The sequence below is a fragment of the Petromyzon marinus genome, chromosome 49, assembly GCF_048934315.1.
Source record: "Petromyzon marinus isolate PM22_M1 ecotype Great Lakes invasive population chromosome 49, UKy_Petmar_22M1.pri1.0, whole genome shotgun sequence".
Taxonomy (NCBI): Eukaryota; Metazoa; Chordata; class Hyperoartia; order Petromyzontiformes; family Petromyzontidae; genus Petromyzon; species Petromyzon marinus.
In genome coordinates this window covers 10,198,597-10,211,599 of record NC_133715.1, presented here as the reverse complement: position 1 = coordinate 10,211,599, position 13,003 = coordinate 10,198,597, and the positions used below count along the sequence as shown (strand labels likewise).

General features: G+C 47.5%; 1 protein-coding gene across 4 annotated transcripts in view; it reads left to right on the top strand.

Annotated features, from left to right (window-relative positions):
* Window positions 1-12,447, top strand: part of LOC116952997 (runt-related transcription factor 1-like) — a 155,179-nt gene extending 142,732 nt beyond the window's left edge. For 2 of the 4 annotated variants that reach the window (XM_032972790.2, XM_032972791.2), the window contains exons 7-8: window positions 3,364-3,486; window positions 4,224-12,447. In XM_032972790.2, coding sequence (XP_032828681.1) covers window positions 3,364-3,486; window positions 4,224-4,942 — 842 coding nt within the window. In that variant the 3' untranslated portion in view covers window positions 4,943-12,447. The remainder of the gene's footprint in view (window positions 1-3,363; window positions 3,487-4,223) is intronic. The other 2 variants (XM_076074683.1, XM_032972792.2) reach the window with 1 other exon arrangement.
* The last annotated feature ends 556 nt before the right edge of the window (window positions 12,448-13,003 follow it).

Here is a 13,003-nt window from a genome sequence, read left to right as displayed (position 1 = left end):
GAGCCAGGGGCGGGTTATGAGATTTCGAGTCACCTTAACCGTCTGCTCAGGGAGCCAAGTCACCTTAACCCTTTCCCGTTCCGAGATGTGCTGCAAGTTGCGCGGTGGGTGGTGTCCCGTTCACCGCGGAATCTCGGAACGCGTAAAGCGGTTCAGCGTTCATTTTATTTAGAGAGGCGTAGCGCCGTTGTTTTTTAAAGACATTGTTACTCACCGCAGAGAACCGTAGCGACACGACCGCACTCTTCGATAGTTGGCGCCAAACTGTGCCACACGCCCTCCCGCATGGCCTTGTGGGAGCCTCAGTACCGAGAAAGCTGTTTTTTTTTATTTTAGTTTTTATCACAATCCAAAGGGTTAACCTGTCTGTTCAGAGAGCCGAGTCACCTTAGCCTATTTACTCAGAGAGCCGCGCTCTCCACATCCTTCATCGCCTACCCTACGTCTGCGTGCGCTGTACACGCGTGCACTCAGCCGTGATTGTCACTCGGCTGCTGGATGAGTGCCTCCCCACTCCGTGCGGGTTGCAGGGGGTCGTTTGACCGCAGTTCAAACGACGTTGATCGGTGCGAGTAGCTGAAGGCAGGGGGGAGCATAGACGCGTACGCATAGTACGTTACAGCGATGGAGATTGCTGGCCTGCCGCCTCCTGCCCAGAACAGTAGCCGCCCTACAACAGCCTACAGCACCTGGTTTATGCCCGGTGGTGGCGGTCGCCCATCCGAGCACTGCCCAGGCTGAAACCCGCTTGGCTTGCGAGTTCTGATGAGATCGGTCGCGCTCCGGGTGCTTATGATTACTCCTATGATTACTCGAACACAAAACGCAGCTGGAGTAATTGGTCAGACAATAGCCAATGCAGGACCCTCCCGAAAAATAATCTTGAGACTCGGAGAGTCTTTCCTCGAAAAAAAGACTAAAGGACCAACATATTCTCACTGCGACAAGTGGAGCTTGGCAGTGGTCATAAATCAAACCACCTGAAATGCCTTTTCAGGGACGCAGAGCAGGGCACGGCTCGCACGTGGCGAACACCAAGCGCAGCAGGTGCTGCTTGTGCTGCAGGTGCTGCAGGTGCTGCAGGTGCTGCAGGTGCTGCTTGTGCTGCAGGCGCTGCAGGCGCTGCTTGTGCTGCTTGTGCTGCAGGCGCTGCAGGTGCTGCTTGTGCTGCAGGCGCTGCAGGCGCTGCAGGTGCTGCTTGTGCTGCTTGTGCTGCAGGTGCTGCAGGTGCTGCAGGTGCTGCAGGTGCTGCTTGTGCTGCAGGCGCTGCAGGCGCTGCTTGTGCTGCTTGTGCTGCAGGCGCTGCAGGTGCTGCTTGTGCTGCAGGCGCTGCAGGCGCTGCAGGTGCTGCTTGTGCTGCAGGCGCTGCAGGCGCTGCAGGTGCTGCAGGTGCTGCAGGTGCTGCTTGTGCTGCAGGTGCTGCAGGCCTGGTCGTGGGCAGCAGTGGACGGCGCAGGAAAGAAACCCCGTTGCTGTGCATCCACATCCACGCTCGCTCCCTTCCTTCGCCGACGCCTGTCGACTCGCGTCGTGAAGTTTGGCCACGTGGTGCTAGAGGCCCGCATGGCGTGGCGGTGGGCGGGGGGGGGGGCCTTAATCCTGCAGCGAGTTGACAAAAGGGGGGCTTCGCATGCATGTTTGGTGAACTTCTTCCGCGCCGTACGTAGCCATCAGCGTGCGTGAACACACACGCGTCCGTTCCGTCGATGTAGCAGTGGAGGCATCCCCGGCGTGATTCTGCTGACTTTGTGTTTTGTAGTCATTAAAAAATGGGGGGGGGGGAGGGGGGGGGCCGAGCATCCTTTGACCTGCGCCGTAGGAAATAGCGCAGAGCCACAAAGCGGGAGAATGTCGTCACGTGGACCTCATCTCGGGACAATCGCTATTTCATGGGGACTGATTAACAGTGACGGACAGGAGGACAAGGAGAGTGTACGGGGCTGTGTCCAGCATATTGTCTCCGGGCCCGGGGCGGCCAGGCAGGGGCACCGGCGTAATTTGCGAGCGGCGCTTTCAACTGCGTCGGGGTTGTTTTTTTTTTTGTTTGCCCCGGCGACGCCGCTGCCTTCCGGGGGCTCGCAACAATGCCCCTCTGTGGCCGCAGCACCACGGCGTCACGTCAGGGGCTGGGTTCACAGAAGCGGGTTTCTTTCGTTGTTTCCCACCCCGCCACCCCGTGCACAAAGAATTGGCATCGTCGTCGTTGTTGTTGATGTTGTTGTTGTTCGACTTTGTACTGGCGCGTGTGGGTTTTCTCCGGAGGCCTTTAGTTTGCTCCTGGGAAGGGGATTAGTCAAACAAGTCCTTGCGTAGGATCCTGCTGTGCAAAAAAGAATATCTTAATTCTGCAGGTGGAGTGGATTATCCTTATTGCTGTGCTTAAATAATTATGCTTGGGCGCGCGTACGTCTGTGTGTGTGTGTGTTAGTCTGTGTGTGTGTGGTTGGTAAGTGGGGAGCGGTAGTGTAGCGATTAGCGCGCTGCGGTATGAACCCGGCAACCGGTGACGATTATCTGAATCGGTGCTGGGTCGACTCAGCCTCAAAATGAGTACCTGGTGCGGTCGGGCGTGGTGCTGGCCACCCACCCCCTCGTGTGCCGTTACCGGCCTTCATAGGTGCCCGCTAGCAGCACTTGCCCCAACATGCTGTTAAAGTCACACGGGGGATCTTTGTCCTTGGTATTTGTAGAGAGATGAGCGTTTGCTGCGTAGTTGATCTGGCGGTCGTCTGACTAACGTTTGCGTTCGCTTTGCTTGTGTGCAATGTGGCCTAAATGCTAATGTGTGTTGCTTTTGTGTCTACCCCACCCCTGTTTGTGTGTGTGTCTCTCTCTCTCTGTCCATCTGTCTGTTTTACCCCCCTTCCTCTATATATTTATTTATAAACCACCATTAATGTATCTCTATTCCAACCCCCTCCACCCGTGCCATTCGTTGTGCACCCTCTCTGCTTGTCAATTGAAATTATTCTCGAAACATTTCCGTAAAAAAATCAACACCGATGTATTTGAATGCTTCTTTGACCTGGGATGCTCCTTGGAATATTTGCGCGGAACCTAAAAACACTTTTCCGATTTTCCCATTTACGCACGCCGGTATTTCTCATCCACATCTATTTACGTATATATATGTACACACATACATATGTATACACACATGCATCTAACTTCTTCCATCTCCATCCTATACTTGTGCACGCCACCCCTGGCTCCACGCACGCGCATGCGTGGCTCTACGCTCACGCATGACTCCGTCGGTCCGCTACACCACCACCACCTCCTCCTCCCCCCCCCCCTCCTCCTCCTCTTCATCTCTCTCCGCGTGCCCCTCGCCATCGCCGCGCACGCACGCGCGCGTCGCAGATGGCCAGCCGTCCCCTCCGTGGTCGTTTGACCAGCCCTACGGGCCCTACCTCAGCCAGATCGCGGCACCGGCGCTTCACACAAACGCGGGGCTCTCGCCGAGCCGCGCCGTGGGCATCGCAGGTACGCGACGCCGCCGGCCACAACAACAACGACAAAACGCGCACGGCCCAGCGATGAGATTGACCCGTCCGTCCGTTCGTTCGTTCGTCACCGGTCGTCACCGGTTCATTCGTTGGTTCATTCACTCGCCGCCAGGCGAAATCCCATTCCTGCCGCCACCACCACCATCGCTCTCGCTTGATATGTGTCGATCGGAAGGTCGCGTGCGGTGGGATATAGTGTGGGTACCTCTACCTCTTGGAAGCCGTCTGGTCAGCGTAGAAGAGTAGACCAAAACATAGCCTCTCGAAGGGCTCTCTAGAGCTCCCTCTCGCCAAGGAGCTTCCACCAGTGGTGGCGTGAGCAAGCAATTGCAGGGGCTATGCCTGTACCTGTTTGACTGCTCCTCACACGTCCTACCAGAGGCCCTCATAGACTCAAACTGTGTGCCGCAGCCCACGAATGACATTGACCCAGATGGGGAGCAGGACGTCCATTGAGTCAGATCCCACAAGTCTCGCGGCAGTGGATGCGCAATGGCTGACGACGACGACAACGAAATAAATAAATGGACTTGCGTTTAGAGTTTTTGGCCACTGCTATAAATATCCACGCGATAAGCCACTTCGTTGAGCTGTCAATTTGTGATGGGCAGGTCGCTTCTGCAAAAGAGCTAAACGGCTCAGCGGGCCTTACCTGGTAAAAAAACATAATAATCGTTTTACAACATGTCTTCGCCGTTCTCTGTCGTGGCGTAGGTGGCTCGGAGCTGGGGCCCTTTGGCGACCCGCGCCAGTTCGCCAGCCTCTCCTACCTGCCGGACCCTAGCCGCAACACGGACCCACGCATGCACTACTCGGGGCCGCTGTCCGTCTACTCGACCCAGCAGGTGGGGCCGGGCTCGCTGGGGCTGCCCGTGCCGGCGCGCTACGCCTACCTGCCACCGCCGTACCCGGCGCACACCCCTCCGCACAGCCACCAAAGCTCCCCCTTCACCGGCTCCTCTCCCTTCACCACCGCCGGATCTTCACCCTTCAACGCCGGCTCCGCCCCATTCACGTCGGGCTCCTCCCATTTCTCCGCCGGCCCGGCCCCCTTTCAAACGAGCTCCGCCTCCTTCCAGCCGGGCCCCGCCCACTTCCAGGCTAGCACCGCACCATTCCAGTCGAGCTCCGCCTCCTTCCAGTCGGGCTTCAACCAGCTGTACTACGGCCACTCGGGCGGCCCCACGTACTCGCTGTCCGTGATGGCCGGCGACGAGCGCCAGTCCGCCGGCGGGCGGATGGTCGCGATGGGCGTGGGCATGGGCGTGGGTGCCGGAGACTCGGTGCTGCTCACGCCGGGACTGTCGAGTCCCGACGGGGACACGGCCGACGGAGGCGACGGCAGCTCCAGCAGCTCGCCCAGCAACGCCAACAGCTTGGCGGACGCCGTGCCCTCGCGGCTGGAGCCCGAGTCCGTGTGGAGGCCATATTGATTGGCGTCACGGGGCCCCCGCGGAGCGGAGATGCGGGAGACTCGGGTTTGCCAGAGCAGGAGGCCCCCGACAGAGGACAGCCGGCGCTCTCCACCAGCTGATGGAGAAAACCAAACGTTTGCGCAGGGCTGGTTGCTTTGTCAACGTGGCAAATCTAATTCCGTTGTGGGGAAAGAAAAAAAAACACACGCAGAACAATGAATCTTTCCCGAAGTTTTTATTTTTACTGCACCACGCTACCAATTACAGATTTAACGATGATGCCACGAAGCATTATTACTCGGATTGCTCGGCTTAAAAGGTGGAAATGAGCAGGCCTCGGAGCTTCCAACGCAGTTACCGCATTAGCGCTACGAACGCGTTTCCCGGTGTCACTGCAATTCCGATGCAGCTTCTCTGGATGGGCGAGTGCAACTTGTATGGTGAACATCGTGGCGAGAAGATTGAAGATCTGAAATGACAGCTGCAGAGATAAGAAAACAAATATTTTCTGGACAAGTTGCTTTCATTTTCTGTTGCTGCAATTCTAAATATTTGTTTTTCACGAACCGGACTTGAGTTGCTTCACAGCGCATACCAGTTGCCGACACTGCTTTCATCTTCTGCTGCTGCTTCTTCTTGCGGAAGCTTTGCAGGTGTACGGGCAATACGCTGCTGGATGAGGGCTTCCCCACGCATTAATTTTGGCGAATGCAGAAACGCCTAACAGGGACGGTCAAAGCGTTGAGATCCGTGACCTCCTCACTCGTGACAATGTGGCCCCCTATTTTAAATTTTCAGTTGCCGTGGTTCATCTGACTTGCAGCTGATGGCATGCATTGACGCTGAGCCATTAATACTATCGTCGTCATTGTGAGGTGCTTTTATGTGTGTGTTTTTATTAATTGAGTTTAGAAAGTTGCTTTTCAGTCACGTGATGTAAATACAGTGAATACCTGCCGGGTATCTTGTTAACGTCTTTTTTTTTTAAACAGAGTAATAATCTTTGTGTACATGCATACATTAGTGTTACATCGTTACTGTTAGTGGATGTAAATGGTTAAGACGTTGCAGCAATTGTAAATGGATCCATTAGAAAGCAAAATATATTATTAAATATATCCCACTTGCAATTGGTATAGTAAAAGCTTAATTGTTATTGAATGCAGAACCATTAATATCCATTGGGCGAGGGCACAAGTCAAACGGAATGCATTCAATTGTGAGTTTCATTGACGGGGCAATGCAATTATTTATCTCTATTGTAATCAGTTTTAATTTGGCATTGTCACGCAAGTATTTTCGCTTCAACATCTTCTCACCCAAGCCACACTTCCATATTATAGCGCACTTGTTCGGGAAAACTAAAACGCGTCAAATGAAGCAAATCGGAGGCAAAACTTAACTCCAAAACTATATAATTGGTAAAAAAAACACAAATCAGAAAATTATGATCATCCAAAGATTGTTTTGGACATCATTTATGTTTAGCCCTCTCGTGAAAATTAGATAGCTCCTGAAAAATGCATCGTTAAAAAAAAACACCACAGCTTTGACTGGTTTCTTTGTAACTGATTGTATTACCCATTGGAGTGCAGTCTGGCTGACCAAATAATGAAATTAGATTTATTGGCAAAAATACATCAATCTTATAATACATCTTGATAAAATACCACGCAATTCATAGCCTTGTCTTTAATCCCTGCTTATATCGAAATGCAACCGCATGTTTTAAAACGAGTCTCCGTCTCGCAAGTTTAGACAACGTAACCTGGATTGTTTGTAGATATTAACTTTTTTTTACATTTTAAATTAATTTTCTCACAATTGAAATAGAGTCAGTGAAATGATGGACCTGTTTTCTTTGTGGCCATCTCATTTAACATTCTTGTGTAAACGTGTTTTCAATGCCAGTTAATATGATTTGTTTCCTGCAGTCTTCCGTGAGCGTTGTACATTTTCTAGCTTCCACTTTCGAGGTATATACATTGCTAATGTTTTGAAATTTTTAGTTTGTTGTGTGGTCACGTAATAGGATTACAGAAAATGAATGAAAAAAGTAAAAACATACAGTTGAAATTTTAGCATTCAAATATCACTTCCTGTAATATTAACTGTACGTGCTTTTACATGTATTAACCGATGATTAATAATGAAAAGGTTTATTTCGAAGCAAAATAAAGAAAAAACGCATTCTTGCTTTTGCACTAAGCCATATTTATGTAAACGATATTAGAATGGTCAAAAAAGTTTACTTTATCATTAATGCCATTAATATTATTACGTGGCGTATGGCCCCGTTTCAACGACCGAAAACGATGAGTTCAAGTTTAAAAAAATAAGTGCCTTTTGTTTGCAAAAAAGCCATCTTTTTAAGGGGCCGTGTTCGCGATGTCTCCGTGACTCCTATCCAGTGGGCGGCCATTTCACAGCGGCATCCTCCCCGCCCGCCTCTCTCTTGCGTTGGCCATGAACTCAGCGGATTAATAATCGGGGTCATCCAACTTCCCTGCAATTTCCACGTCATTTAATTGGGTTAACCGTTCTTACGTTTGCAGCGTGGATTTTCCCGGCTGTTACATCACGTTTATTTTGAGTTGTTGTCGTTACCATGTTCACAATTTCCTTTTCGTACACCTGGTCTTAGAACATTTTAATTTCCATGATTAAATATTGTTTTAGAGTGGCATTTGTCACCATTACGGTCAACCGTCGACTTATAAAATAATACCCTGCGTTGTAAAAAAAAAATAAACTAGTTAAGACTGCTTCCTCTCTTATTTCATTTAAAGTAATTACAGTTCACTGAGCGGGGCTGTGCCCGAGTTTTAACTCCGGCTGGTACAGTCATTTAATTGATGAACTCACCCGCAATTACCCCCATGTGTGGAATCACCTCGCACTACTCATTCTGCCACATAATTCGAAAGTGATTATGGTGCATAACAAGTCACAGCATTGGCTCAGATAGCCGCTCATTTGTAGGGAATAATGGCGCTTATTTTCGTCTCATGTAGAGCCCGCTCGTTTTACTCAACGCCTGCTGTGAGTCACGTGTTGCTCCCTATTAGCGAGAAGTCCAGCACCTGCGGCGTCTCAAGCCAACCACCACCGTTTTGTCAATGACCACCGAGTGCTTTCTTTCAGCGAAGTAACCATCGCGTATATTTATAAAAAAAAACGTTTGGCCAGCGTGTGAGAGAAAGGCCAAGAGCCCTCCAGACGGGCTCCACAGAGCACTGAGCTCCCTTTCGTGGAGGTCCTGTGACTAGAATTGGCGTGAGCAAAGCAATCGCAGGGGCTGCAGCTTTAACCTTTGATATTATTATTATTATTCACAAACTGGAATGTGGAAAAATGTGCTTAAAAAGTCAGATATGAGTACCTTTTTTTTGGGTCACGTTATTCCGAGGGTGGAAGCCACTTTTTTATGAAAATCAGCCAGGACGTGTTCTTCGTTTGTTTCACAAAGTGAGCGATTCAATTATGCTTTTTGCAACAGCACCCTGGAAATTTAAACACAGAAGTGTGCTTTATAATAATAAAAAATGTTTTACGTAATTTTGCTGAGGGTGGTTTCCAATTTTGGAATTTAGGCTGTGGCACTCACCCAATTGGTTTGCTCCTTGAAATAATACTAATAAAGATTAATAGTGTGCAGCCCTTTGCCAATCTACTGCTGGATGAAGGCCTCCCTGAACCATCGCCGTATCTCACAATCCTCTGACGTGACGAAGTATAGAGGGTGCTTTGGTAATGAACGATCAACTTCATGAGAACCGACTTGTTATAAAGCAGGCCTCGATTACGTTTGGTGGGGGGCTAGAGTTCTTTACATTTTTGGGGGGCTCTGCATTGTTTGGTCGGTTCCTACCCTTCACTCTTTTTCTACCATCCATGGCCAATATCAAATGCACCATCACTTTGGTTATTGCAGTTCTAGTTTCACAAATATGATTTGTGAGTTGTAAAGCTGAATCAAAGTTAAAATGAACAAAACTAAAAAAATTGGCACGTGACTGATAGTGATACACGTAACTATTATTTGGCTTTAATGACCAAATTACCTGTAGGATTTAGTGCTACAGTATTGGTATTCTACTATTTCAAAGCTAAATATACATACAGACTTATTTTGTTGGCCTCTCAATATCCACAGCCCTGAACGGCAACCCCTACAGCCCCTGTAGGGGTTGCACTCTTAACCACTAGCGCAGCAAAGTTAATTAAAACTATATACTGAATATATATTCCATCAACAAGAGGTCATGCATTACAGTTTGTACATCAACTGCATTTGGAGTCGGTCGATACCTGTAGCACATAGAGACTTTGCTACTTGTTGACCCGCCCCTACTGGACGTCTGTGAAAAAGAGCTTCATAGCTCATCGGATTCTTCCAGTCGAAATGAAGATTATCATTCTGACCATGTTCCGTAGAAGCTTTTTTTAAATGGTGCTGCATTGTATAATAAAAAGTGCTTGTCACAAATGAACCACAAAACCTTGCTGGTCTCGTCAAGGACCATAAACCATCATCACGCGAACTCCGCTCACCCTCGCAGCGGCTTTTGGCTCGCCGCCGAACAAAGACGGTCACCTGCATTGTGCGCTTTCACATGTGCTTCTGCGGCCGTCTGGAACGCTCTTCCTTTCGATATTAGTTTGTGACTGGAGCTATGCACTTTTAAATAATCTAAATTGAAAACGTATTCCTTTAGTGTTACGTTTGTTGTCCTTCTCCCGCGCCTCCGATTAGCACGGCTGGCTACATACGGTGCGAAAGAAGCTCCACATGCATACATACAGAGCTCTCGCTAAACCGGTCAGAGCACATCATGCTGTATTGAGTCTCCCATTATTAAATAAAAAAACGGGGTACCCATAAAAAACAAAACTATATTTAATTCAAGGGACATGCAAATTGGCAACAGTTCATGTGACAGAGATGCTTCTTTGGATTCACGGACATGTTTGTGTGGAACATTTCAACGGCAGAACTTCAAACAGCTTCTGACGGGTAAACACGCCCTGAGGATAACCCACAAAGGGAAGACATTTTTACGATAAACCCTTCTACGTATAAAGAAGGGAATTATTATTGTGCTTGCACCTGTTTATATTGCAGAGTTTATTTTCTTAAGCAGGCCTGCATGTGTCATTGAAATGTTTATTTTTATTTAGTCAAATAATGTTTGATTTCATTTCACGTTTTTTTTTACATTAAGTAGAACTATGTTTTGAATGACACTGCCACACCATGAAGCCAGTATGAAAGATATTGTTTTGGTTTTAAAGACAATATTACTTTGCAGATGTATAATTTTGCTTTGCGACTACGGTTGCCACCTATCCCGGATCGTGATCTCTTTGAGGGATCTCTCCAGGGAATATCTCCAAAGTCTTGCCAGGAAATTCAAGCTCCTGGTGTTTTGTCAATTGTGTAAAGATACACGGCTCAAGGCAGCGTATGTTTTCATGTAGTTCTCCCCTCTGCTGGCATTGTGAGTAATTATTCTTTCCATGATAAGCCCCAAGGATTCTTTATACCTCAGAGGTGGCAACCCTTCTTGCAGCTATGAAGCAGAGGTGAGGAAATAAATGATTTAAGAATGAGAGTAAGCACTGCTATTATTGAGATGCATTGGTCAGTCATTATTATTTTTGTTTCATTACTAAGATGCATTATACCACAGGAATATACAAATTTAAACAAGCTACTGTGGAAATTGATGTTTTAAAGTTTACAGAATTTTCTTTTAATATGCCTTCGATATGTACTGTATATTTTTTTAAATATATAAAAATCACGTCTGTTGATGGTTACCTTATGTTGGTCTTAGTAAAAGTTAGCTTTTTTTTCTTCTTTCACCTGGCATTGTATCTGTTTTTATATATTTTTTAAACGTTGGCACTAACTTGTTCATCCCATGTGCTCTGTGTATATTTGTACTCAAGATTTTACTTGCAATGTCTTCGACAAAACTATTTACGAACCGTTCTAACAATGCGCCATCAATGTGATCAAATTGCAGTCGTACATCGTCAGGGCCGTCCATGGGGGGTGGGGGTGGTGGGCCCCCTTAAAACTAAACCGAAAGAATGACATCTGACACCGTGACGTCGAAGCGCGTCCCCCCCCCCCAAAGTCCGGGGCCCGGGGCGGTCGCCCCAATTTGCCGTACCCTCGGGAAGGCTCCGTACATCGTCGTCATCATCGCGTCATCGTCATCATCACCGCCAGCAGCCACGGCCAATACAATGGCGGATTGAAGACCTTCCTAAGCCGTCTCTCGTGATCCTTTCCCAATTTGGTGACCACAGATTTGGCGACAACAAAATTGTGTTTGACGTCCGATCGAAAAACAAACCGGCAGGAAATAGTTCGGACAAGTTAATGGAGGCTCACAAGTTCGGCTCAGGATAAATACGAGCAACAAACTAATTTAGAACAATGTAAGTTCAAAATATTGGTTCGCACCTGAATCTATCATTGGTTTGCGAATCGATTTCCCCAACATCCCCGCCCCCAATCAACTTGGTTAAAGTTAGATGACTTGAGGACTTGAGATGAGACATTGGTTGCAGAGTTGCCTTGGCCACGTGGGGAATAAAAGTATTCTGTTGTGGACTGGAGTGGGCCGAGCCATCCCCTTTGTGTCTTTGTCTGACAAATTATGGAGACATTTGGTAGGCAAATTGGTTGACAAAGTCCCACGAAGCCCTCCGTTGCAAAACGTACTTGAAATAAAATAATACAGCTTTCCCCCAAGCGTAACTCAAAAACAGCGGCTTTACAATGAATCAAACGAGCTGTCAATAAATGTAACGTTATAAATACGTAAAGTAGTTGAACGAGTTCATATCCACCTGGAAATGTGAACGGCAGCTGCTCTTCCACCATCCAAAGCATATGCCCCATCCGTGATACCTGTTGTGTGAGCATATACAGTGGCAAAGGCGCTTGGCAAAGAGTTTATCCTAAAGATATGCGGTACACTGATGGCTTCGCGCACAGCATAAAAACATCGCATTGAAAATACTCATAAGTTACAACTTTGTATAAAACCACTGCAGGATTAAGGCCCTCATCATGCCGTCTTCATCATGGCAGCGTTGTTAGGCCATACTTCGTGAATATCTTGATGAGTAGTGAACATTTTGGTTATTCAACAGTTTGCATATGCAGGCGCATTAACTCACAGAAGACCATGAGACACGGATCTCGAGCATGACTCCCAAAGCCAGTTTCATGCAATGTGTTTTTGTTATTACCCATCTACCAATGACATTGTATTTAATGCTAACGTGCAAACATATATACAGTATAGTATAAATGGGAAGTTTTTCTTGTTTACCAGTGAGTGATGTACAAAGGTAAGCTTTTGTGTACATATAATGTTTTGTTAGCTCAGTAAATGTGTATAATAGAACTCGGTGGTGTGTTCTTACGTGCGTACATAACAAGAATGGCTAAGATTGATGACTTCTGTACTCTCCATGCTAATAAAGCTCACTGCATTAAAGCTCGATAGTCCCATGCCATTGATGTCAACAGAAGGTATTGCACTTCCTGCGACACTGCCAATTATTTGCGTAAAAATACATCGTCCGCACGTTCGTCTACGATACTGCCCTATCTTACGGGACATTTTTTGTCAGTATCAAAATTATGAGAGAAAATATATAAGAATAGGCTTTGCTCTTGCGGCCAATACAACAGGAGGTGTTAAGATTTCAAACACCAAATCGATGCCTATTGCAAGGCATCAAGTCTGCATTAACCACACATACTTGTGGCAAAAAATGCAAACAATCATGCTCTGATAACGTAAGCATTGTCTTTGAAACTGATTGCCCTACATCCTAAAAGAAAATAGATAACACTACCCTGAAATAAAATATATAATAGGCGACATGGAAAGGGCCTTTCTTCATATATTGTTCTCAGTAGAAGGGCCGTTGTCCGAAACGTCACCTGTTGTAGGTAGTTCCTTCCAAGGCCACAGCGTTGTTGATAGAACATGTTGAGATTGTTGTTGTTGTTTGTGCACCACTGCCAACGCAGTGCCACCAAATAAC